Raw genomic sequence first — 26,810 nt, forward strand, 5'->3', positions numbered from 1 at the left:
GTGTATTGTCCTTTCTGCACGCACCTGCAGGGTGAAAAAAAAAAGGAACAAGGCAAAAGCATTGGATTAGAGTAATGAAATAATTCCAGAACTTTTCCAGGTCGCGGATTCTAAATAAAAGTATTAAAATTTTTAATTGACACTTTACCAATAATATACGAAATATTCCAACATTACTTCGGTGTAAAATATACATTTTCCATTAGAAAAGCATCCATCCAAAGCAGAATCCAACGATAGAATTCCGATAGTGTATAGACGGCTTTTTTATTGAAAATTACCTCCCCTAACGCCCCGCCCCCTAACGACTGATTTAATGGATTTTATTTTTCACACAAAATGCGTAAATCTGAGTAAAAACTTCGCAAGAAAACGAACCGGTCGGGCAAGCAAAGCGAGCGAAAAACTTGGCGAGCGTTCAAACGACCCATTTTTCGTCCGCGCCGGAAAAATGTCTCTAAAAACCAGCAGCCATCGTTGCAATCGAAACCAGTCCGCCGACACGGGCGTGTTACCTCCGCGGCGTTTAAAAAAATTCAAATCGCGCGCGCAGCCATGGAAAAAGCCCAGCCGACAGTCTCCTGTCTTCCTCACAACGCGAAAATGTCGAAGGCGAAGAAAGTCCTGGAGGAAGCGAGAGAGATCCAGAATCCCGAGCTGGACCTCTTCGACAAAGGCGTGGCCACGTTCGAGGAAATGCCCGGATTACGTGAGTCGCGTTTTTTTTGTTAGTAGCCGCTCACTCGTTTTTACCTAATTTGGTTTTGGCATCGTCGTCGATCGCCAAGTTTTGGGCGGATCCTGGTGTATAGGCAACTCATTGTGCAGCCCAGTACAGGTGAAGCGTTTTCATTGCTTGTTCTGTGCCCGACGAGTATATCTGGTTGCATACGCTTTTTCAACAAATAAAATTTAGCAAAATTTTCGCTTAGAGTTAGTAATATGTTTCCTAATTTCAGTGAACATGACCTACGTTACCAGACTGACGTTGAGCCACAACAAATTGAAAAGTAAATCACGCGAAAAAATAAAATTGTTGGTTTATTTTCCACATGTTTTTAGCTGTCCCACCGGGCTTGGCGAATTTAACAAACTTGGAGATACTCAATTTAGCCAATAATCAAATAGAAGAACTACCTCTTTCTTTATCGTCGATGCCGAGGTTGAGAATATTGAATTTATCAATCAACCGACTGTACAATCTTCCAAGAGGGTTTGGAGCTTTTCCGGTCCTAGAAATCCTGGACCTGACCTACAATAACCTCAAGGAAGACTCTTTACCGGGAAATTTCTTTATGATGGGTGAGATTTTCTTAAATACTTTTTAAAACCAAGCATAACCAAGCATTTTTTAGAAACATTAAGAGCATTATATTTGGGTGATAATGATTTCGAAACGCTGCCGCCGGAAATAAAAAACCTCAAAAATTTGGAAATTGTAAGTGACCAAAATTAGGAACATTCATAGACGGCTGCTAAATTTTCATATTTCAGTTAGGTTTAAGAGAAAATGACCTTGTCGAATTGCCAAGAGAGATTGGCGAATTGACCAGACTCAGAGAACTGCATGTTCAAGGTAATCGAAAGATCAGGGAGTGGGAGGTATATTGACTGTACCATTTTTGTAGGCAACCGTTTGACAATTTTACCCCCTGAGCTGGGCAACTTGGACATGTCCTCCAATAAAGCGGCGTTCAGATTTGAGGGCAATGAATGGGTTCAACCCATAGCGGACCAGCTACAGCTGGGTATTAACCATCTCCAGGACTATTTAAGAAGCGAAACTTACCGAATGTGAGTTTTCAAGGGTTTTAAAAAATGTAGATCTGATATAATTTTAATCCTTTTTTTAGTCTTTATAACAGATACTTGACCAACAAACCACCTATACCACCTCCATGTGTGGACAAAGCTAAGAAGATTTCGAGAATCCGTTAGGGGTAAGAGACATCCCTAAAATGCAAAATGTGCCTTAAAAATTGGTGCCATTTAATAAGAGGTGCAATCTTTTTTACTTTCTATTATTAGTTACTTATTGTTAACAATTAACCCTATTAAATTTTAAAAAATATTTTTATATAATTTTAAAGCTAAATTCATAATTCTTTAATTAAAAAAAAAAACGTTTATTAAAGATGTGCCTACTTACATTCTGTAAAGACAGTAGTTCAAATGTTAAATGTATTAAGATGGTGAAGAAGTGTATGTTAATTATATTATTTTTTGTATTGTAATTTATTAAAAGCAAATTTAATGGATGTATTTTTTAATACCTACTCAAAAAATATAATTGCTATTTTTAAAATCTAATTGCTGGAGGAATCTATCACTACAAAACTATTATTAAGATGTAATGACCTGTCAAAATTCGCGATATGTCGTTGACTAAAAAAAGTCCAGCACTGAAAAATGGAGCTCCGAAAAATAACCTGGAAGCAATTCCAAACAAAAAGGAACAGATATTGAATGAAAATATCTTGCTGAAAAGGCAAAATCTGGACCTGAGGCTGCAAAATGAAGACTTAATCAGGACGGTGACTAGCGCCAAAGATAAGTTTGCGCATGACTTGGAACGACTGCAACTTCAAATTCACTTAAACCATTCGGATTTGTTGGAGAACAGCAAAAAATGCTTGGAGTTACAGCAATCCTATATAAATGAGGTAATATTAACCTTAACAACCCGGAAATCCGAAAAAAAACTACTGACAACTGCAGATTGAGGAGCTAAAACAACAAGTGGAAACCCTTAAGCAGATGAAAGAAAACTCTGATAACAAAATAAAAAGTTTGGAAAGTCAATTGGACCATTTCAAACTAAATTATCAACAAATGAAAACAGAAAAAAACGACATCTTTCAAAAAGTAGTGAAATATAAAGTAAAATTGAAACGTGCCATTAAAATAATATCTGAATTAAGCAATGGAGTCCCATACACCACAAAACCTCTGCAAACCACAGAGATGAATGTTTCTAAATCACCCGCGTATAAACAATAAATATAATTAAGCATTTTCCACAGTAACCAATAATTTTGTGTTTTAGACTTACCGAGAAGAGGGACTGCTCCCAGCGCGGTACCACTGACGAAAACATTTTGCTGTCGGACGTATTTTTTAAACCTGCATTACTCTGCGACAGCGAATTGGCACTTTTTAATTGCAATTGAGTATACTTATAGAAAATGTTTTAAGGCTTTGTGTGCATTTTTTTCGGTATTATTGAGAATTCCACCTTACTCAAAGTTTTTGTAAAAAAAAGACAACTTACCTGTTGAATCTTGAAGAAAACGTAACACTATTGAGCTGTTTCTTCACTTCAGATTGCAACACTTAAACACTTTTAATTTCGATCTCAAGTTTAAGAGGGTGAGCGCAAATTAGGTAAAAATTCAAATGGCGCTAACACCAACCTAAAGAAAACTTTCATTTTATTGTGAAGCACAGGTTGTCCAACCTAATTATTTAGAACCGGACCACTTTAATATCACAGACCAAAAAGTGTCTTCTTTTAAACGAGATGGCCATAATCGACTCGCGTTATGTGTGTTGCCTAATGATCATATTAAAATACTTGGAGGTTACTGCTAAGCAATGAATGAAAGACTCGTTCCATTATTGCTTAAAATAAAATGCCAACAGAATGATTAATGGCCAATTAAAGCGATAAGCAGTACCCGATAGTTAACAAATATGTTGAATAGAGCCCGCATGTGACAGTCTGTCAAAATTCCACGGCTAACTTCATTTTTATTACTTTTAAGTTGGAAATAAATATTTTTTAAGTTTTTAAGTTTTAATTATTAACCAGGCTTTGCTCGAAATGCCTGGGCTATTCGTCGTGTGAAAGTGATCGCGCGGGGGCGATGCAAATTTTCACGGAGTTTAAAAGGCCGCAAAAACTGCGTGTGGTGAACTCCAGCGTACTATGTAACTAAACGACCTCCAAAGTGTGATAGATAACCGCTGACTGCTTGGAAGTATGGGTCAGGTGTCTAGCGCCGTTATAGGTGAGTTGGTTTTGAATAACATTATCCCGTTCTGTACTTTGAGCATTTTTGAGGTTAGGATTGGGCTCATTAATTAGACAGGCCAAAGGTTTTTAAAACAAGGCCGATAAAATTAAGTAATTATTCCGGACTGTTTCAGATCTCGTTAAATGAATTGGGAAATGACTTTTCTGTTATAAGAATTTAGTAATCCACTAGTAGTGGTGTAAGAATAGAGGGATAGTAGGTAATTGGTTATCTTGAATTTTATAATAACAATGGATGTAATACAGACACTTCGCAAAATCCGGTGAACTTGCGTAAAAATAGAAGGAAAATCGGGTAAACTGTCAAGCAAAAATTCGTCGATGGAGCGATAACCGGGCGAGCAGATAGGCACGTGTCCGAAGCGCCAGCTGCACGTGCCTCCCTTCCCTCGACCCCCGTACGCACGCACGCCCTTAACAATCGAACAATCGGAAAGATCGTACACACCGGGTCCTCCGAGACCGACGACTTTTACCGAAAAACAAACAAATACCCGCACACACACGTATCGGTGAGCAAATAGACTCCCAGACGACAAAAAAAGGCATTGTGTTTTTCTTAGGCCTTTGTTTTTTTGTAATGGTTTGTTTTTTGTGGGGAGGCAAAGGGGGTCAAGGTACTTTACTGGACTTCGGAAGGGATAAACGAATTTTCCGCGCAAACTTTCGGCTGCAGTCCCAAACATTTATCCACCAAAAGGAAGCACAGAAAAGTATCGCCCATGTGGTCTCGTGGAGGCGCCCCACACTTACAATTACAGTTGAGGGGAACGGGCGCTCTGTAACTACTCGTACGATATTGGCCCATTCTTTTAATTCGAAACACGATAATTATGTATAATTGGGCGAGACATGTGGTCGAATAATGGGCCCACCGCGTTGGTAGCACGTGCCTAGCCTGCGACGACACCTACTGGGTGGAAAAAGTATATTCGCGACCCGCGACAATTTTTCCTTTACTTTCAACCAATTGAATATAATTTAATTAACTAATTGAATCTAATTTAATTGTTTTGTAACGCGTCAGCGCGCGCATGCGGGAAAGATGTCGCAGCCGAAAGGAAAAGGAAGTGAAATTATATTGCGCGATAAAGTTTTTGGTATAGGGGAGCCGAGTGTTCTATTATGATATCGCGCCGCCGTCATATTAGTGCCGGGGGGCGGATATCGATGGGAAAAATGACGAGGAGGTGGTCCTGGTTCTTTTGTGATACAACGGTTTTGCTCAATTTTAACGGTTTCTTTTTCGGCGCTCAACGGAGACGACGTTTGATTAAAAACATCCTCCTGAGACGCGGGCGTGCACCTTATCATTTAATTATCCCCACAATCACCTTAAAGACCGTCAATTATCCAATTGACTTAAGTGGCGTGGGTCAAAGGTCGACCAGCGCGACCCGCCGACCTCCTTCCATTCACGGGTTGTAGAAACTTACATTGTTGCCCGCTGCCGAGTCCGATTGCGACGCATGATTTTTACTTGAAATTCTCCTTCAAAAGACACCAAGTGGTTCAAGAGACTAAGTGGTCGGTGTTGGTCTTTGGAAATGACTCCCACGTTCATAATGTCAAAAACAAAATGATCATGAAAATTCCTATGACACTCCTATACCATACTCGGATACATCGAAATGTTTAGGATTGATCTTGGACTCTAGGCTGCGGTTCAAGGATCACATTACAAACAAATCTAAAGTTAATATACGGTCATATATATTTAATACCAATTATTATTGTTCTGTCGCAGTTCAACCATTGCTGTCGTGTGTACGCAACCTACCTGAACTTTGCTGACCAATATCGTATCCAGAAAATACAAAATTCATGTTTGCGACTTGTTGGAGTTCGCCGACAGGATGATATTTCTCCATACTTGTTTCGGGTCGGCTTAACACGTGCAATAGGTTTAGGTTACACCGTGCTACATTCTATTTTAAATTAATTAAGTATAAGTCTCTTGAATATATTTTTAACAAAATCACTTGTCGTACAGATATTCATAACTTGAATCTAAGAAAATTTTATATTGAGAATACCATTGCAGTGCATTGCGTGGTTTTCCTCTCTATTGTTATGACAGATACGAGAAACGTTATCTAATGTCGTCTTCAAATGATTCTGTACAATTTCAAATAAAAAATAAATATAATAAATAAATAAAAATAAAAACGGCAAACAATTACAGTAAAACTCACTCATAACTTACCCGCTTATTACGAACCAACGTACCATGTGAAAAGTCCCGACAATCCTTCTGAAGCATTCAATAGCAACACAGTTTTTATGACGTACTCAGTTATTACGTACTTCTGATACAAAGTACAAAATTTCCGAGTCCCAACCGTCGAAAATGGCATTATAATAACGTACTTTAAATATCGGTATAGGTAAAGTCTGTTCATAGATATAAGAAAGTGACTAACTGATACGAATTAAGGAAAGACCCGGGCAAGCTATAAGAATGAAATATGGCCGAACAGGTCCATACTTTGCTTAGAATTTAATTATTTGGGGTTTTATGAGGAAAGATACTAAACAATAATTATTTATTAATTACTTAAATTACTTCAATTTATTCTCATAATATATCAGTATCACTATCTAATTATTTTTATTACCTGCTTAAATTACTTAAATTTTTTCACATAATGTAGCAGTATCACTATCTAATTATTATTTGTTCTATATTATTTGCAATGTGGATATACGATTGTTCTGCTTTTTTAACAGATTTTGCCCAACTTTGTGGAGAGATGTTAAAAACTTCGGTTTCTATAAGTTTGAGGACATTGAAGTTAACACGGGGAAAAACATTGTTACGACGAATGGCAGATTTCAGTTGGTGCCAAACATGTTCAATGGGATTAAATATACAGTGGTAAGGTGGCCTTAAAACTGTATGCCCTAGTTTTTTTTGCATAATTATCACAGACGTATTCCTTTTGTAGGTTCAAGTTTGGTAGAACCTCAATTAATTGCTTTTTGGTATAATCTTCGTGAAAATCAATGTTCGTTATTATACATGCAGTTTTGGATTATTGCTTTTATATCACATGAGGAAGGGGTTTTAGTCAACTGTCTACTGTGATAACTTGCATTGTCCATTACAATGACGCTATTAGGAGGAATGTTTGGAACTAGTTTGTTTTTAAACCAACTTTCAAATAAATCAGCGGTGGTGTCGTCATGGTAATCCAGAGAAGAATTTTTAATATTTTTCGCTGACAGAGAAAGTCCATTTGGAATCCAACCATCTTTAGAGCCAGCATGCAAAATAGTTATTCTTTTACCTCTTTTTGATGGCGCGTTTGTTTTACACTTATCAGTTGAGTCAACCCAACCCTTTTCCGGGGTATCATAAGTGTCGAACCAGGTTTCATCCAAGTAAATAATTGGCCTTTGTTGTTCTCTGTAACTCCTAATTTTTTCTAGATATTCCAGTCGCCATTTCCGAATTCTAAAAGATTCCATTAAAACTTGCCTTTTGTCATTTTTTTTAAATCTAAAACCCATGTGTTGAATACACTTCCATAAGGTAGTTCTGCCACATTTAACACCGATTTCATCTTTTTTAAGCCTCCTAATTAATATATCTAATGTAGGCATGCTTTGTTCCTCGTATAACTGGTAAATTTTACGCCGTATTGTATCATGATCACTTTCATCTACACTCGAGAAAATGTCAGCATCGCTTCTTTTGTTCCTCGCTGAAATGGGATTATTCATCATTTTCCATACAGTTAATGTTGGAATTTTCGTCAATGTGGCCGTTTCTTCTAAAGATACTTGCTTGCTGACACCACGTTCAATGAGAGTCAAATAAACATTGTTTATAAGTTCCTTAGTCTCAATAGAATAGTGTTTCCTACATTTGGCGGGAGCATCTCCTGAGATACACTAGACTCGCACATATTTTGCATAATTCGCACACGATTCAACACACGAAATAAAAATGATTACTAATAAATTTAAGCTAAGAAGTATACCAAACCAAAGAATATTAAACACAGGTAGGTATGAAATTATTTTCTATTACGGACCACAATTTTACCTGAATTTAAATTCCGAAACTTTAGGTAATAATCTTGTTGCATTGTACGTTCAAAAGCAATTGGTCACTTTCTTATATCTATGATCAGACCATATTATCCACTAATCGACCCAAGTTAGTTCCGCTGAAATGGTTCGCAGAGCTTTAACAACAGACGAAAAAATGTCTATAATACAAAAAATAGACGAAAAATCGTCACTGGCCAGGGCAAGTTCGTAGCACGTAGCGCGAAACAGCTTTTTATTGTAAAAGGAAAGAATTACGCGGTTTCGTGTGGTAAACGGACGCATTGTTTTTCTATCGTGCTCCCGCGGACCACTACGGAACTTTCGCAAAATCGATGTAATTTAATTGTGCATGCACCCTCTATGAAATGTCCTTCACATCTCGTCGAACTTCAAAGTTACAGCAAACATTGGTAAATACTATAATTTGCACAAATAATAGCGCTGTCGAATGATATTTTTTCAAATATCTCGCACCCTCTATAATTGACGAAACCTGAAACTCTCTCACGACACGGTTTACAATACTGTTCAAATAAAATTATCCCATCTTTTACGGTTTTTCATTTATCACCATTAATTTATCCACATAAACGAAAATTTTTAGGATATTTTAGATTTTTTGCCCATAAACGACACACCCTGCATATGATACAATCATTGTTCGAAGTAGAGGTTATAGCCCTGGATTTTCCGCGGGTCCTGGTTCAAGAATTTTTTGAAAGTAGTGGTTTTCGAGAAAATAAAGTTTTTCTGAAACCATGCAGTGCGCCCGAAATAACGATTTCAATATGGATTTTTTCAAATATCCCGAGCAGCGTATGTGATAGACGAAAACTGCAAATACAAAAATTGTAACTCTTGATGCGGCCTATGACACCGTTTGAACCAATTAGCCATATTTTTTACGATTTTTGATTTGCGGCTAATAATTTACCCTGTAAAAGAACAATTTTCTAGGTCTTTTAGATTTTTGCCTATAATTTTTCTTTCATGTTAAAGATGTCCTATTCGTTATACTACGAAGAGAAACAACATTTTTAGGGGTCGGCCAACACTAGGTGATAATTAAATTTATCTACGAGCAGTCTGTCGCTTGCAAGACTGCTGGTTCTAGTTGATACCTTAATTAATAATAATAATAATCATAAAGGGATTTTATTTATCCAAGAACAATACTAATCGCAAGCGTCTTAGGACATTTGAAGGTGAAACAATGATAAGGTTATAGCACTGGGTTTCCCACGCGTCATAATTCAAGAATTTTTTGAAAATAGTAAATGGTTTTCGAGAAAATAATTTTTTTCTGAAACTATGTAGTGCGCCGTAATAATCGATGACGTCATCGCGTTTTGACAGCCCCCGAAATAACGATTTCAATATGGATTTTTTCAAATATCCCGGGCAGCGGATGTGATAGACGAAAACCGCAAATACAAAAATTGTAGCTCTTGATGCGACCTATGACACCGTTTTGAATCAATTAGCCATATTTTTACGATTTTTGAGTTGCGGCTAATAATTTACCCTGTAAAACAACAATTTTCTAGGTCTTTTAGATTTTTGGCTATAATTTGAAAACCCTGTATATAATCGAAAAAATGCCCGAAATAAATGTTATTGCACTGGATCTTCTGCGTCTGCCGGTTAAAAATTTTGCCAATCGGATGAACGGTTATGCGGGAAAACATATTTTTCTGGAAGCTAAAATTACCAAAAAGAAAATTTCAAACGGTTTTAAAAAATACTTGGTAAAATTTGATTGCGGCCAATTTCTACCGTTTAAATGTGGACACGGACTTTTACTTCTCTGCTAAATTTGAAGTTGATATCTGCAATTTGAGGACAGTTAACACATCTCTCATTTAGCACGGAATATTTTGAACACCCCGTATAATAGGTGAAAATCTTAAATACAAAAGTTTTTGCTGTCTATGCTATGCTATATCGCAATATAAAAGAAAGTAAGATCTGAATCATAATCTTTTAGTTATAACCAATTTTCAATTGCTGCGCACCCTGTGTATTTTTGAGAAATTGTTAAGAATAAAAGTTTATAGAGCCGTATCTTCTGCTTCTTCTGGTTCAACAATTTTTTTGGCCTTGTAAATAGTTTTTGAAAAATGATGTTTTTTGTACGCGCGATTTTTTATCTTTTTAGAATACTTCCCGACCCTCCAGCCCCTCCCCCCCCCCCCATTGTGAGGTATCTCCTGCTTCTTCTAGTTCAAGAATTTTTTTGGCCTGGTAAACAGTTTTTGAAAAATGATGTTTTTTGGACTCGCGATTTTTTTTTTATAGAATACTTCCCGACCGTCCAGCCCCCCCCCCATTTTCAATACGTTCCGTCACGGGTTGAAACTGCATATATGTGCCAAATATGAAGTCGATTGCTTCAAATTTCGCACACTTATCGTGTTTCATAGCAAGGTCCAAAAAACATTCGAAAATCGCGAAAAAAAGACGGATACCGCCATCGGATCAGGATCATTTCTTATACGCCTATGTCCCCGTGGAGGATTGAAAAGGAATCAAATTTCAATTTTGTAGCTCCAACGGTTCGAAAGTTATTCAAAAAAAAAACCAAAAGACGGACGGGAACGGAGAACCAACCGTTACCGAGATATAAAATTTTTATACGAGCGCAGTGTGCACAATACTGAAAAACAAAAATAAAATTTTTCAACCCTGTGGATTTTCGAAACAAAGAAAAAGGCTTCTCAGATTCGCCCAGAAAACATCGATGAAGCATTACTTCAGAGGTTTAGTTTTGGTAATACTTTTTGAATTTGCAAAATTGTTTCATGTTCCCGGATTTTCTTGGGACTCCGGTTGGTTACGTAGTTTGAAATAAGTTCAATATTAGTTCCAGTTGGGTCAGCAAGTTCGTTTCAACAAAAAGTTTTATACAGAGTAAATCCAGGTGTTTTAAAACCTTTAAGACATTGACAGATGATAATGCAGCAAACAGAGGAGAGTTATTCATACTTTAAAAGTCCATTATCGACGATATCTTATGTCCAGCTGCAATAAAAAGCGTTAAGAATTGTTTGAAACATGTTTTGATCTCTCTTTATGAGTTCGATGAGGAAGATTAGTAGAAGTATTAGTAGCCTGTGGAAGTTTCTTGGAAAAATAAGCTGAAAAGTAGTGATGAAGATGAAGAAGACAAAGAAGAAGTGCCGGAAGAGACATGTCCAACTTTTGATGGTGCCTTAACAGGGATCAAAAATTTAAAACGATTTTTACAAAGCAGAAATAATACAGAATATCATATTTTAAGCGCATCGCTGGAAATCGAGACGTATTTACAGTAAATTATTCTTATACATCGTCAAAAGCAAACTCGAATAACAGACTTTTTTACAAAATACATTTTATATGTTATATTTATATATTTTAAAATTATGTGTTTTCAACAAAATAAATCTTTTATCATATCGTTTAAGATTTTGTTTATAATATGTAGTGTGTTTGAGATTTAATAAAAATTCTTTTCTACCGAACTTTTGATATAACATACCTATTATTAAGTTCCCTGCTGGTACGTTATAACCAAGCTTTACTGTATATATCCATATCATTTAGTATTAAAGACACCAATATTTATTATCGAATTTTTAAAAGACACACGATATGTCTCATAAAGTTTTAAGGATACGCAATTTTTATTGTCGAAAGAAATCTAACACTTTCATCTACTGAGGATGACGCAATAAACAGCCAAACCTAAACGTTTTTAAAAAGCAAATTGTGTTGATCAACATTGCGTTAAATAAAAACAGAATTTAGAAAACCTTCGATGATGATAATAATATGGTGTGCGAGGAAAACTAATTAACAGTCGGGACGGTCTTGACAGAATAATGTTTCTATTTGGTTATTTCTCAGAGTTGACGATTAATCGAATACATACTTTTGCCTGTTCGTTCTGCTCAACTTGAAGAAAAACGCTTTCAACGGTTTAAAAGGCTATAAAGTTTTACATCAAATAAACTGAACAATAGGCCCAACATCTGTTCGAACATATGCTTCGGCGTAAAAATTCCGCATTTTAGAATTCAATTAATTTCTCGATAAACGAGCAAGCCGCCATTCAAGTCGCTAATTATTTGACGATTCGACAAATCCCTCTTCTTAGCTCGAGGGGGGCGGATCAGATTTAATTTTCGTCGAATTTTAAATTATAAACAAATTGTAATATTTAAATGTATGTTTTTGGAACGTTTTGGTTAGTTTTAGACGACAATTTTCTGAGTTTTTTCAATTGGTGCGGTCGGTTTGCGACCCACCGACAACCGCGGTGCGGGCAGACCGTTCTGCGCGCGCGGCTATGAGAAAGAGGCGTCGAAAAAATCAAGCGTTGCTTTCTAAGCACGTTTCGGGGTCAAAGTTGAACGCGGCGGCGAATCTCTCAAGTCGGATGCCTCGGCAGTACACCAGCCCGGCACAAACAAAGCGTCCTCTCGTTGATTTTAACGACCGCACACACGTAATCTGAGGGAAAAAAAACTGTTCTCACGCGAACACGGGAAAACGTTCAATTCTTTGGGCAACAAATCGAGTCGTGGATTTCAGCAATTCAGCTCGTGTAAAAAGCTGGCAGTTGAAATTGGAATTTATTTTTTTTTTGCAAGGACAAATGTAATTATAAAAAAGTTACAATACGTTAAACAATAACTGTTAAGAGAAATACAGCAAAATGGGACCCCCGGTACTTGGCGTGAGAATTTTTGGCTTTTTGGGCGGTATGGAAAGGAAGACGGACGAGGCTGATACTTAAATTATAGGCTCGCGGTTGATAGTCCTGGTTCCTTTTAAGTGGAAACGATTTATCTATAATTATCGCTATGAGTATCTCTCGGATTTGTTTTTTTTACTTGGTTCCCAACTTGCCCATTTTTTTTTTCATATTAACATGTATATTGAGCTTGGCGGACCATTTCCGTTTTTCAGCTTATATTAAATATAAGCTTCGCATATATTTATAAATACAAATGTGCGGACATTAACCCATTTTGTCCCAGTGGTGCGTTAATGCCCACCTATAATATGATTTTTTTGTCACATCCAGAAAATATTTTTGCACATCCATTTAGAAATTTTATTATTATCACTACTAAGGGCATAGAACCGCAGAAATCGCTAATTTATGTGTAACGGAAAGATCTTATATGTGACTTCAAAAGTTAACAAAAGCGGTACATAAATTTGTATCTCATTTTCAAGTAAATCCAAAATAGTAAAAAAAAAAAAATTTGTATTGCCATTTTTAAGTCTATAGCATGTAGATTACATCGCAGAAAACATATATTGGAAATACTATATTGATTATGCTTTATTTTTTGAAAATACTTACTGGTGCGTGAATGCACCACTGGTTTTATCTGTGAAACAAAGCTTTCTTAGTGCAAGTCTAGACAAGTCAGCGCATGTAGAATAAACATCCAACAATTAGCGTGTTTTTTAGTATTAGTTTGTGCAGGGAACGTTACAGTTCGTAAAATATGGCATTTCCGAGGTATTTGACTCAAAAGGAATTAGAGGCGGCTTTGGAGGAGATCGTGATGGATGAGGACAACAACAATGAAGGTCGTAAGTGTTATTTGGATTTACGTATTCTTATGTATTGTAGCATTCCATTTCTTGTAAATTTATGCTAAAAATAACGTAAAAAAACATTTAGAGAAGATATTGACGCGGTCTATATTCCACCCGACGTGGATACCTTGACTGACGAAGAAGATGACGATGAACGATAACATAAATCTACAAGAGTTTGGGGAACCAAATGATATAGTTGGAACATTCGAGTTACATACACCGAATAATACAGCTGTCCTTCAACAGTCCTGTAATTCATCAACTACTGAACCTGAAGGGATGAAACCCTGGAATTCAAAAGAAGGACGTATGCTTTCTGCAAACGACAGGCTTGCTTCTACTGTCAAATGGACGAAAGGTCAGATTGAGTACACTCACACACCTATATCCGATGAATTTTGATCATGTGAGGAACTCAAAAATTGGCTTTCTGTATCAACTCCGCTTGAAATATTTTTTATATTTTTTGATGACGAAGTGACTGATTTGATTTTAAATCTTACATTGCTTTGCGACTTTTAAAAATTGATGAAACAATTACTCAAAGAAATCTTGCACCTGCTATAGATGAAGTGCGTTATGATAATCAAGGTCACCTCACGATTGTTCATGCTAATCAAGCCCGAAGGAGATGTAGAATCTGCCACAGCCACACAACTTACGTTTGTAATAAGTATAATGTGCATTTACTTACTTCATGCTTTGTAAAATATCATCAAAAATAAAACCAGGTGGTACTAGTGGTGCGCTCCCGCACCATAAAATGTTATGCGTTTTTTTGTATCAAATCAGGTTCTATTTGGAAAGCTTTTAGTTGTTTTCTGTCGAATTTGAACTTTCTTTTGTATATTTATGTATAAATTCTATGTTGGTTCGTTTACGCACCAGTAGTTTTTTGTATGTTGCGAGTTTTTATTTTTTTTGACACATGTAATGTATCAAAGCAACAAAATAAATATGTTCAGAGCAAAAAGTATTTTTTTTATTTTTTTGTATGCTTGGGATAATATGGGTTAAAGGCAGCCACCATCCATGAAGAAGTAAAAAGCGGGGCTTCGATCAATAAGCCGGAAGTAGAATGCTTTGAAAAAATTATAGAAAAAAAAATGTCACAATTTATTATTTCCACTACTTTGTAAACTAATCAAATATGCTTCAGAAGTTATTAGGCATATCGCATGTCGCGTCTTGTTGCAAATTTTAAAAAATATGCTATTTATTTATGCCTTAAGAAGACAATCACAATGAAAAAATCGTACTATGCAATAACATCTTGACCGCAAAAAAAACGTATTTGTTCAAGTTTTAAACTGCAAAACATGTAACTTTGTAATTCATTTATTCATTTTTCAAAGTAAGCGAATGTGTAGGTTGTCTAATACTTGACAAATACTCTAAGTTTAAGTGGTTACACGTACCAATGACATGGACGCTCAGCCTTCGAAGAGGCCAGATGAAATTCTGCCGAAACGTCAGACAACTCTAGGATCAAACAACGAATGTGTGAATTAGTGTTATTATTATTATTATTATTATTAATATTGCAATACTGACAATATTACACCTTTTTTGAGCTAAACATCTAGGCTTAAAAAAATCTGTATGTGTCACCCCAAATAAGGTATAATTTACACAATTTTTTTTTAATATTTTGAACTATTTCCATTGTCACCTGCACTCTTTTCCAAAAACAATCATCAACGTCAACGACCGTGTCGTCCACATAATACATGACTCTGCCTCCTATGTCTAAATTTTTCTAGCGCAGAGTCCTGCGGTCTGTCTATCTTGACAAAGCTTTCGTCATTCAAAAAGCGTCCTATTTTCGCAAATTGTGGTCTGTCAGATAAATAATTTGCAAACAAGTCGCCAACAGTATATCAACTAGTTGACAAGACAAGACAATTTTTTATTTGCATTGACTTTTAACGAAGTATAGCATAATCTCATATAAAATGTGTTAAAATTAAATAGATAACTAAAGCATAAGCTCGGAAGCGTTGCAATTTAGATATTCATCTATAGTATAAAAAGCATTTTTTGCTAAATTATTTTTAAGTACACTTTTAAAGGCATTACCTTATTGTATTTTTTAACCTCAGTGGGAAGTTTATTATAGAGTTTAACTATGTAACTATTAGCTTCTTTAGCCAGCCTATGCCTAGACTTCATCAAATTTGAACTGACCCTAAAATCATATTGACCGTTTCTGTACTCAGAGTATTGTGATATATTATTTTTTATATGTATAATGGAAGCGTATGACGTATGACACTGTATATCGAACGCTTTTTGTAGTTCGAGAAGGATACACTTATTACCATCGGCTAAACGGTTAGTAATTTTTTTAGTGAGCTCCACCGTTCACAGCATCCACCAGTACTCAAACTCTGAGTAAAACCACGTTGATGACTGTATAGTAGCTCATAACTACTAAGAAAATTAAAGAGACGCTTATGGAAACACATTCCAATTATTTTGTTTAAATTTAATTACTGGAATTCGATCTATATCCTGATTTACATGAAGTGTTTTAAACTGATGACTGACTGTACATTGCCAGATTCAAATATTCAAATTGTATGACATATAAGAGCAACAGTACATAAGATTTTTGTAGTAATTTCATTCGTTACTGAAGCACAATTGATTTATGTGTTCTATTATACATTTTTTGTTTTATTATTACAGGACAGACGGGCAACTTTATTTTAGCAACCCTTTTTTATAATTTGTTCATAAGATATTCATTAAAGATATTAGCGACTTCTTTTTTATCACGTATTACACGATATATTTTCATAAAGTCGGGTTTTATTTCATTTGTAGCGCAATTAATTAGTTCGCAAATTTTTCTAATATTTTTGTTATTTTCATTAACGTTTCGCATATGAAAAGAATTTTTGGCATAAGTTTACATACAGAAAGTGATGCAGGTCCGTTTTTTTTTATTTTGTATCTAGTTTTTTTCCGGAAGTAATAAAAAAATAATTATTAAAAATCTCCTGAGATTTACGTATAATTAATATGTTAATGAGTAGACCAAGTGCCATGTATATACGCGTTTTAATTAAACCGATCGAATATTTTGCTATTACGTTTTATGTTAAAAGATTATGGTAGGTAGGTATCATCTGTTCGTCATCCCGAATAAATAAACGCTACCGTTGTGGGTCTGCCCCCTGAAAATTTGACCCATGGTACCCCCAATAATTCCGACGCGACCGCTTTTGTCGCGGCCCCCTCGATATTTGCATTATTTCTAGACGAGGGTGCCGATCTGAAACAATTTCAGTCTATCGACAAGATGTACCCCGGCGACTTTCGAAAGAAAATCACCTGGAACATTAGGGCACTCACCCCACGGTATAAGCGCACACATCGATACACCCTCGTTCGTCACCGACTCCAGGTCGGGATCAAGTAAATTTTTACTACGATCAAAAGCCAAGATGCTTTGATAATTTTTACAAGTTCCAGTTGCTTATTATTTTTATATTTTTACTTTCGGTGTTTTGTAAAAAGACTGTAGAACCAGACCAGACTTCGTTGTCTTTCTTTGTCTGTTTACTTTACGCTTACACTTTGTACACACTTTTGTTGTAATTATTTGAATATTCGAATCGAATCCATCTCTGTCTACCGCAACCCCTTTTCAATGCCGCTGCAAAGACACTGTTTTTCTCGATGCTTTTATGATTTCTGCACACCCATTTTTAATTTTATCACCTGGACTTCGATCGACCCTAGAAGGGGCGGTTTTCGATTTCAAAGAGAAAGTGCAAGGGTTATCTGCAATGTGGCGATTTCGTTTCGTTTTGTCCCAAAAATTTCGCGCAGCTGCCTCCGTACGAATGTTCTGTTTCCCTGGCAAATATGTTCAAGTGATATAAAGTTAGCCTTAAAAATTAAAACTTTACGTCGAAATATGTCATGACGCGCCATGTGGAGGCTGCCGTGACTCTGACGTCGTTGTCTCGACACCCCCTTGTCAACCCCAACCCCAACTTTGGGGTACGTTAAACTGATTAAACATGTTCAACCGCCTCTTCGCTCTCCCACCATCCGTGCAATATCTCAACCGCCGCCCCCCATATGACAATGATATCGCGTTTCAGACAGGAAGTTCGATCTCGTTCTCTCATCCCTCGCATTATTTTATTTCCGGTTTAATGCATCTGCCCGGCAAGAAGGTACGACGCCGAGCGTACTATCACAAATTTTACAGAGAAGAAAACCGTGAAAATGCCGTTTTCGTTAGTTAGCAACAAGAAAAAATATACCAATGAACTAAACTTGCGTGCATAGAAATCGGTCCACTGCAAATTTTTCACGTTACCATATTTTTTTTCTAGAAACTATTCATTTGACCCGTCAAATGTTATTATATGTCTTAAACGTCTTAACTTTTGAAATACAGGTTGGTAAAGTTATTAAAAATAAAATTAGTATGTGTAATACCACTTTAGGGGCATTATTTAGTAAATAGTTTACCAAAATAAATAAGAACTAAAAGCTCAGATTTTCACGAAATTATATATTATGACATGACAATTGTTTCGACAACACCGTCTCTTTATCAAATATCAAATCACATTTGATAAAGACACGGTGTTGTCGAAACAATTGTCATGTCATAATATATAATTTCGTGAAAATCTGAACTTTTAGTTCTTATTTATTTTGATAAATGGATTTTCATCAAGTAAAAGCCACCTCAGTTCGAGTGTATTATTCTTCTAATGTTCTATTATTCTTCTATTAGTTTCTTTTTTTTTGTGCTTCACTTTGGTGAACGAATTTATTCACGTGCACAAGTCGGTATATTGCTGACTGTCCAACTCCAGCCACATCCGAACACATTTCAACTATTTTTCCACCCCGAATGTTTAGTTTCACCTCAGTTCAAATTGTTTACCGCATTTTTTTTAAATACACCGGCGGGCGTACAAAATTTCACATGTCTGCTTTGGCAGACATTGATGGTACGCCACTGATTCCTCTTAAAATAAAAATTATTCTTCCGATCTCCAATCATTTTTAATTATTCAAAGAAACTTCCACAGGCTACTGTAATGATTTTTACAAAACTTCTGGATTCCTCCTGCGTCGGTTTTTGCTGAGTCGAACTTGCTGACGTTTCGCCAATCATCCTGTTGGCTTCTTCAGAGCTTGACTGACTCAGTTTTATACACTTAATATTATGTTCTTGCACAAAATCGAAATCATTTATTAATGTATAACATTTTATTTTTATCTAATTTCACACGAGAACATACACAAAAGGACGGAGCTAAATTTAAAAACCAAATTAGAGATTATAAGTGGGTTAAAATTTATTTGCTATTCGACTTGAATATTTCCCGTTGATAATAAGTGAAAAATGAATCTTAATGTCCTTCGCTCTCTAAAAAAGGATCTTCGTGATTAGAAAAAATACTGGAAGTTCCAGCCATAGCTTAATTTCAAAATATTAGGAGGAAAGGATTCTTTACATTTCCATTAGATCTTTATGGCGTGCTTCCTCAGATACCTGCCCAATTGCCACAATATAGTTTTTAATTATCTCTACTCCATAGACGAAATTTTCTTGTTTCTTCTGAATATTGCTTAAATTTTCCAAATTAATCAATGTCTGCACTCTTTTGGGGCTTTTTGAAAAAGATATATTGTCATCATTAGTGTTTCCAAAACCTGGGTTTGGCATATTTACAATTACAGCGATTTCGGCTCTCATTTCTCTTTGGATTTCCTTTTTTTTATTTTACTTTATTCTTTGAAGTGTCATCTCTTACTTCCTATGATTTCGCGGTAAATTTGTGAAAGTACGTGCGAAAAAATGTAAACAGTCCTTTTACATAAATCAATGAAAACCGTAAACATATTGCAACAAAGCAAGGCTAAATTTATGATCAGAAGGAACTTCTAAATTAGAAAATTCAGCTTTTATTTTGGTACTTTGGTGTGATAGTTTTTTCTAATAAACAAATTGAAACTAATTTTTTGAAATCAAATTACGAGACTTTGAGATATCAATACTTTGTTTCACAATACTGCCCAGTATTATTTTACAGTCTTCTATGTAAATTTATTTAGCCTGTTTGACGTTTTTTATAAATATCAAATATAATTCAAGTTTAGGGTGTCTTCTATAATATTTTAATATCAAAACTTATCTTGTGTAAAGTTGGCTTTGTCAAAACTGTCAAATTGCGACAATACAGTTATCTTTGCACTATGGACTAACGTTTGTGGATGGTAGGGGTTTTTGAAAAAGGTTATATCTACAATTAGACCTATTTCAGCTCTCACTTTGATTTGGATTTCGTGTTTTCCTTATTTTACTTTATTCATTGAAGTGTCATCTCTTACCTGTCATGATTTCGCGGTTAATTTGTACATGCGAGAAAATGCAAATACTAGGGAGCCCTTTTAGACAAAGTGATAGTAAATTTATGATCAGCAGAAGTTTCTAAATTAAAAAATTCTCCTTTTTTTTGGTACTTTGTTGTTTGTTTCTTCTAAACAAATTGAAACTAATTCTTTGGGAGTTTCGTTAGCAGCTTATAAAAAAATAACCAACACAGCAGCAAATAAAATTGCAAGAGTTTGAGAAATAAATGCTTTGTTTGACATTACTCAAAAAAAATTCTATGTAAATTTATTTAATCTGTGTTGACGTTTTTTATAAATATCAAGATATCAAATGACTACCATAATTTTCTACATACAATTGGGCTCATCTTTTTTAATCAAATATAATATTATCTTTTGGAAAGCTGCCTTTGTCAACCTAGTTTGGTTTAATTGTCCTCTGTGCTTTGTTATTGTGAAAAAATATTTAATTTTAAACAAAAATCGGTGGGATAATTCCCGGATTGATGGTTGCTACACAGTTTTCATTTTTCTTCGGTTCGTGCGTGGAGAATTTTCCAATCCAGCGCTCTTCCGCGTTTGTAATTCTACGCCACTGAAATTTCCCAACATTTGCCGTTGTTTTTGGCTGCCCATTGCACAACGATGAACACGAATTGGAGCGGGACGTCCGATGAGACTCAAATGGGTAATTAAACGCAACAAGAACAATGAATTTGAATCCAGATGTTTTGAAACTTGACCTGGGCGAATGGGTTTGATACGACCGGCCAATTTGCCAAATAAACAATTGTAAAACATTTTTCTAAGAGCGAGTAAGCATCGAGACCTGCAGCGCACTAGCTGATTAATAAAATACATAAAATTTTATAAAATATATCTTATTATAATAACGCAGAGATTTTTTTAAATACGTTTTTCTAAAAAGAGATGGATCCCGATATATTTTCCTTTTATTTTATTTAGTAGAAAAAATGCAATAAGGTAATACTTTTTACAAGACTTCTGCGTCGGTTTTCGCTGAGTCGAAATTGCTGACGTTTCGCCAATCATCCTGTTGGCAATAAGGTAACTTTCGTCAAATTAGAAATTGGGAGGAGGCCCATGAATGTCCGTTGAGTTTTCGATGATCATATTTTTGGTGCATGCCTAAATTTCGCAAGAAAACTCAAAATAACATACATGAATAGCACAGAGAGCTTACAAAAGCTAATCATTTCTTATCTACGGTTAATAGTATATTATGCAGCAAGCTTAATAAACTCCATGTTTAATGTTTAATAAACGAGTGATATATACAGGGTGTTCGGAAATTGAATTCGGAAACTTGGAGGAAAAATTCAACGTGGTAAAATAGTGGTACTAAATCATGAAACAACAGTGAGGTTAATGCTCAACGGAGTAAGCTGGTATTTTACATGCAGCCCTGATTTAGTAAAAGTCATCGTTACAAAATAAAAGTGTTTCAGAAATCTGTCACTAGAGGGCACTTTACCTAGAACATTTTTTAAATTTTCCCTGTATTTTTTTTTATTTAGGCCGATATTGCAATATAGGACAGATTGCCTTAACCAGAATCAAATCCTCAAAAATAGTTACTCTTGTTTTGAGTCGATTCGCTTTCTGTTACGGAAAAGTGCAAAAGTGCAAATGCAGTCTAATGCTTAACCTGCAGGTGCACTAAAAAAACAGTATTTTACAAATTAAAATTGTAAAAAAATGGTATCAGCAATGCCAAAACATGTTTAATTTAAATAACAATTTAACATTTTCGAAAATAAAAAATTATTATTGGGAATTAAAAAGTATACAATGCTAATTACAATTCATTTTCAAAATGTCCAGCGTTCATTTCTAAACATTTTCTAATACATTTTTAAAAATGCTGTCAAACACGAAGAAATAGTGCTAGCCCATTTTTAATGATTTCGCAACCGTTCATTATTTTTTGTCGTAGATGTTATAAAAAATCCATCGGATTAAGGCCCTAGTGAGCGAGGCGGCCAAGCTAGGGGTCCGCCCCGACCTGTGCATTCTAATGCCTGATTTAAATACCTTCGTAGAGCCAATGTAAAAAGGAGTGGATCGAGATCTTGCAATTACCACATGTTTTGTTTCCAACAAAGGTGGTAGTTCCTCTTGGTGAAATTGCAAATACGTTTCCCCATTAAATGATCCGTTAGAGAAATGAGGGCGTATAAGATTATTTCCTATTATCCTTGCCGTTACATTTAAAGAAAACCGTGGCTGATGTTTTCTTTAAATTTTGGAATGTGGGTTTTCAATGTTCCAGTGATGCTTATTTCAAAAATTTGCGATGCCTTCACGACTGAATGCAGCCAGACATTTAAGAATTGCGGGTAATTTTTAATTTTTCCTAAAATTTGATTGCATAAAATTACTCATGCAAAACTTCCCACACTGTAGAGCAAGCAATTGTTTTCTGAGCAGCAAGTTTTCTCATACTCGTTGACGGGTTAGCCTCCACATTTTGCAGTATTCTTCTGCAGCGGGTCTTTCATACCTTTTTCCTCATTCACCAAGTCTTCTGTGTATGTTGATGAATGTCTTAGCAGATGGAAGGTTTCTATTGGGATAAGCCCCGATATAAAGCCATCGTGCTTAATCTGCATTTCCATTTGCTGTTCAGTAACAAAGATGCACAATGAACATTCCTGTTGGGCCATAACAGTAGCAGTTTCTGACTTTTTCAAATTTAATTAAGTCCTGTTAGGTAAAATCACATTTACAGGTAAAATTCGAGTCGAGAATAAAAATCGGTTTGTGGCTAAACGTTGACAGTTATGGACTTAAAACCAGAGTAACAATTTTTGATGATTTGTGATTCTGCTTAAGGCAATCTGTTCTATTTTGCAATATTAGTCTAAATAAATAAAATACAGGGAAAATAAAAAAAAAATCTCGGTAAACTGCACTCTAGTGACAGATTTCCGAAACACTTTTGACTTTGACTTTTGCTAAATCAGGGCTGCGTGCAAAATATCAGCTTATTCCTTGAAAATTAAGCCTACTTTTGCAAAACAGCACATACGTTCTCTGAGTGACGTATGTGACGTCAACCTAGCAAAAATCTACAAAAATCTACCGATCGTTCAACAACCCGTCACTAAATAAAAGAAAAAAACTGATTTTCATAATACTCTGAATATTTCATATTAAATAATCATGCAGTTAATTTAAATCAAAAACAGTTATTGAGTTTCTTTGAAATTCCACATCTGGTTGGACACCGACCGACGGTAAAAACCGCCAATGCGGCGGCGGCAAGAATACCGTAACTCACAATTTTCTCACGGCCGGATAACAGGAGAAGTTGTAAACCAGGGACAATAAAAACAACAGCTATCGGCCATTGATAATCTCTACTGCAAGCTACGTGACCCGATCAATGGATTTCACGATGAATCCGACGTAATTAACAGTTTTCGACATTTGGCGACCATATTTAACACGCCTACTATTATTAGTGCGGGGTAGATTGTCGAATGTTCGTTACAGCGGCAGGTAATAAAAGTAAATATTAAAATAAACGAATGAAGAGAGAACCCAAGCTATAAAGTATATTATACTCCAAAAATAAAGAACATATGGTATGCTTCTCCGGTTTTTCCCCTCAACGCACGCCAATGTTTAGAGTGCATTCTTCTGCACGGCGAAATCTTTTAATGGCGCTCCCACCCTCTCCTTTAAGGGTGGCGTTTGGACAAGCGCACGTGCCCGCAAATTTGCCCACGTGTCGGTCGCCACAACCGTCTCGCCCGTAAACTAAAACTCCGCTACGTGATTTGCTATAAGTGAACAGAAATAGAGTAAAAATCAATATTTCTAAAAATAGATCGATAAATTAAAAATCAAAAACGAAGAAAGTAGGAAATTAAAAAAAAAAAGGTTTTTATAAAATCCGAATAGGAATTGGAAGGAATAGGAATGTCAATGGAATACAAAATTTCAAAAAATATATTTATTTTCTTACGTAGTATAATAGAACGAGTGACAAGAAACTTATTTTGTAAATTTTATTTTATACTCTTTCAATTTTTTCAATTTTATTTTTTAATTTTTATGAATATTAATTTGTGCAAAATGATCGAAAATTAATTAATTTCTAGCCTTTCCTTTCAAGTTTGGGGAGGGAACCACCGACAGCGACTTCACAAAGTCGGGCTTTATATTATGACTTATTTTTTCCAAAGTCCTACTGAAATCAGCATAAATAGCATCAGTCTGGATTGTACTGTCCTGGCGGGTAAAGACAAGAAAATTAGTCTCAAGAGAACGCCAAGGATAAAAACCATGCTGATTGCCATGCCATATTGAAAAAATAAACATAAAGTAACATTTCTAAAACCTTTGTAAAATTTGACAGTTTGCTTAATTAAATAACTGCAAATATTTTATATTGACATTGAAAAAAAAAAAAGAAGAAATAAATAAAATTTAATACAAAACAGAACAAAGCAAAAACCAATAACAACAAACTCAAATTAAAATACAAACTCTACAAAATAAGTTCTTAAAATTTTATTTAATTATGATCGCCGCACGCATAGAGGAAATTTGTATAGCGAATTGGACATTTATAAAATAGACAAGTTGCTTAAGCTGGAAAAATGTAAATTTATGTGTAAGGTGATAAATAAAATATAAAAGTCTAACGTGAAGAAAAGAAATATTAATAAATATATTAAATTTGTAAAACAGTTAAGAATTCACTTGAATGTAAATTAAATATAGGTACTCTACAATGTACAATTATGTACCATTTTTTCTATTTATTCTTTTTATAAATTTATTATTTGTATTCTTGCTTTACGCACTGTTTAAAGAATTCTCTGTTAATTTTTTGTTACTTATTGTTTTTTTTTTGTTGATTAATAAAAGAATTTTCAAAAAATATAAAACACTATGTATATTAAATTTTGTGTGTATGAAACATATTTCGCCTTAAATTTTATTTGCAAAGGAACCCATTCAATGTTGTTTGTGTTTGTGTTCTTTCTGAAAATAACGTCTTGAAAATGTATTTTTAAGTTCGATAACAATGCATCACTGTGTTCCACCAATAAAGGCCGATTTTCTGATTGAAATGCTTTTCCAAAACAGTGTTTTATAGTGGTGTTAGTCACTTGATCCCATGCTGTTTTGGTAAAGAAAATGGCGTCGAGGAACTTGCCTGTATGTCAGAAACATAACAGTAAATGTATACAATCAGTCATATATAAGAATATAATATAAAATAAAATACATTAAGTTAAACGAAACAGATAACAGAAATCAGTAATCACCTGGTGTCTTGAAAAAGGATAAGCTTTTCCGAGCCGTAGAAGACTTATTTTGTTAAGAAGTCTTTTGATTACTTTTTGAAACCTGTTTCGTTGAGGGGCTTTTGTGACAGGCTTTACCCAATCTCTCATTATGTCACTTGTCATCGAAGCCTTTTTATTCGATTTCCATATGATTGGTAACTTATTTGAATCAATGTTCTTGAATACCTTAGGTATTCAAGAACATTGCGTTCGTTGGAGAGTTTTTCACTAAAGGTTTTTTCTTGTTTTATAGTTAAGAGTTTTATTTGGTAATGCTCTAAAAAAAAGACGTACCTCGTCGGAATTGTAAATGTCCCTTGGTGAGTAGTTTTTTACCAATTGAGGTAGCTTCTTGAGGATTTACAGAAGTAGACGACTCTCCGTCTATTGCTTTCAAAGCAATGTTGTGGCGAGTTCTAAATTTTTCCAGCCAACCAGACGAAGCGCAAAAGATTCTGCAAATTCCTTTGCTGATTTCATAGATTTATTTTCAATGAAGAAATGAAGCGAGAACAACAAAAAAGAAACCGACGACGAAACGGATGCTTCGTGGAATCACCACGTATTGTGATTAATTTTATTATCTTAGTACTTCCCCGACAGCATGTGCTAGCTATAATCGCGGAATATAGAAAGAATAATTTATTTACTCTGCCTGCATTTAAGAGACATTTTTGTCGTAACAAATATTAAAAACACTGTCCTTGTCCGCTCAGATTTCACTGTACAGTGAAACCTCTAAGTACGGACACCTCTATTAGGCGGACACTCCTCTGCATATTTTAAAACGAAATACTTGCCTACCCTTTTACCTGTAAAACAAACTCCTTTAACCGGACTCTCCATTAAACGGACGAGGGCAACACTATCCTGACTTAAAAAAAAAACGGACGCGAACCTCCAATAACAGGATAACACAATGCTAAAATATCGGGGAATTACCTTTTTCATTTTTCATATCATATCGTATTATTCATTATGCCGTGATTTGCGGTTTTATTTTGCAAGCAAATGCCGTAAGTGGGTTCCACAGTTTTTAAAATAGCACCTCCTAAAAAACTTCTTACTTTGCTAGAAAAAATGGACACTGTTAACGTTTCGGAAAAGAAAAATTTGTCAGTTTGGAAACTCGCAGAAAAATTTAAAATCCGGAAAACTCAAGCGGCGGAAATTGTGAAAAATAAGGACAGCATTCGTGCACAGTGGGAGTCGGGAAGCAATATTGATCAAAAAATAAATTTTGTTTTGATTGATGAATGACTGGAAAAGTGGAAAAGTATCAGTTTAAATATAAGTTGCCCACATTACTTCTCGGATATCAGTCACACGATGTTTATAATGCCGATCAAACTGTAAGCAAAGGGCTTTTGAGTCTTACCTAAGAAAACACTTGCTTTGAAATCCCAAAAATG

General features: G+C 35.2%; 2 protein-coding genes across 3 annotated transcripts in view; both read left to right on the forward strand.

Moving 5' to 3' along the window:
- Positions 1 to 477: 477 nt before the first annotated feature.
- LOC132702080 (ras suppressor protein 1) lies at positions 478 to 2,249 on the forward strand. 2 transcript variants are annotated; one of them, XM_060670497.1, is made up of 8 exons: positions 593 to 709; positions 789 to 838; positions 960 to 1,010; positions 1,063 to 1,302; positions 1,356 to 1,438; positions 1,495 to 1,576; positions 1,629 to 1,794; positions 1,854 to 2,249. In XM_060670497.1, exons 3-8 carry the CDS (start codon positions 965 to 967, stop codon positions 1,936 to 1,938), a joined length of 702 nt encoding a protein of 233 aa, XP_060526480.1. In that variant the 5' UTR covers positions 593 to 709; positions 789 to 838; positions 960 to 964; the 3' UTR covers positions 1,939 to 2,249. The 2 variants fall into 2 exon arrangements, with proteins under 2 accessions (XP_060526479.1, XP_060526480.1); XM_060670496.1 differs by lacking the exon at positions 789 to 838 and having other exon boundaries at positions 478 to 709.
- Positions 2,250 to 3,683: 1,434 nt separating this feature from the next.
- The window catches only part of LOC132702341 (protein neuralized), a 75,333-nt gene continuing 52,206 nt past the window's right edge, over positions 3,684 to 26,810 (forward strand). Inside the window, exon 1 of the mRNA XM_060670922.1 lies at positions 3,684 to 4,010. Within this exon, the coding sequence (XP_060526905.1) occupies positions 3,983 to 4,010 (28 nt within the window). The 5' untranslated portion in view covers positions 3,684 to 3,982. The remainder of the gene's footprint in view (positions 4,011 to 26,810) is intronic.

The sequence above is a fragment of the Cylas formicarius genome, unplaced genomic scaffold (genome assembly GCF_029955315.1).
Source record: "Cylas formicarius isolate icCylForm1 unplaced genomic scaffold, icCylForm1.1 PGA_scaffold_5__7_contigs__length_24384050, whole genome shotgun sequence".
NCBI lineage: Eukaryota > Metazoa > Arthropoda > Insecta > Coleoptera > Brentidae > Cylas > Cylas formicarius.

Excerpts from the sequence above, each read along its gene's own strand:
- LOC132702080 (XM_060670496.1), top strand. The coding sequence starts at position 556 with ATGGAAAAAGCCCAGCCGACAGTCTCCTGTCTTCCTCACAACGCGAAA. Across the intron at positions 1,303-1,355 it reads GGGAAATTTCTTTATGATGG|AAACATTAAGAGCATTATAT; the intron begins GTGAGATTTTCT and ends AGCATTTTTTAG. Across the intron at positions 1,439-1,494 it reads ACCTCAAAAATTTGGAAATT|TTAGGTTTAAGAGAAAATGA; the intron begins GTAAGTGACCAA and ends TTCATATTTCAG.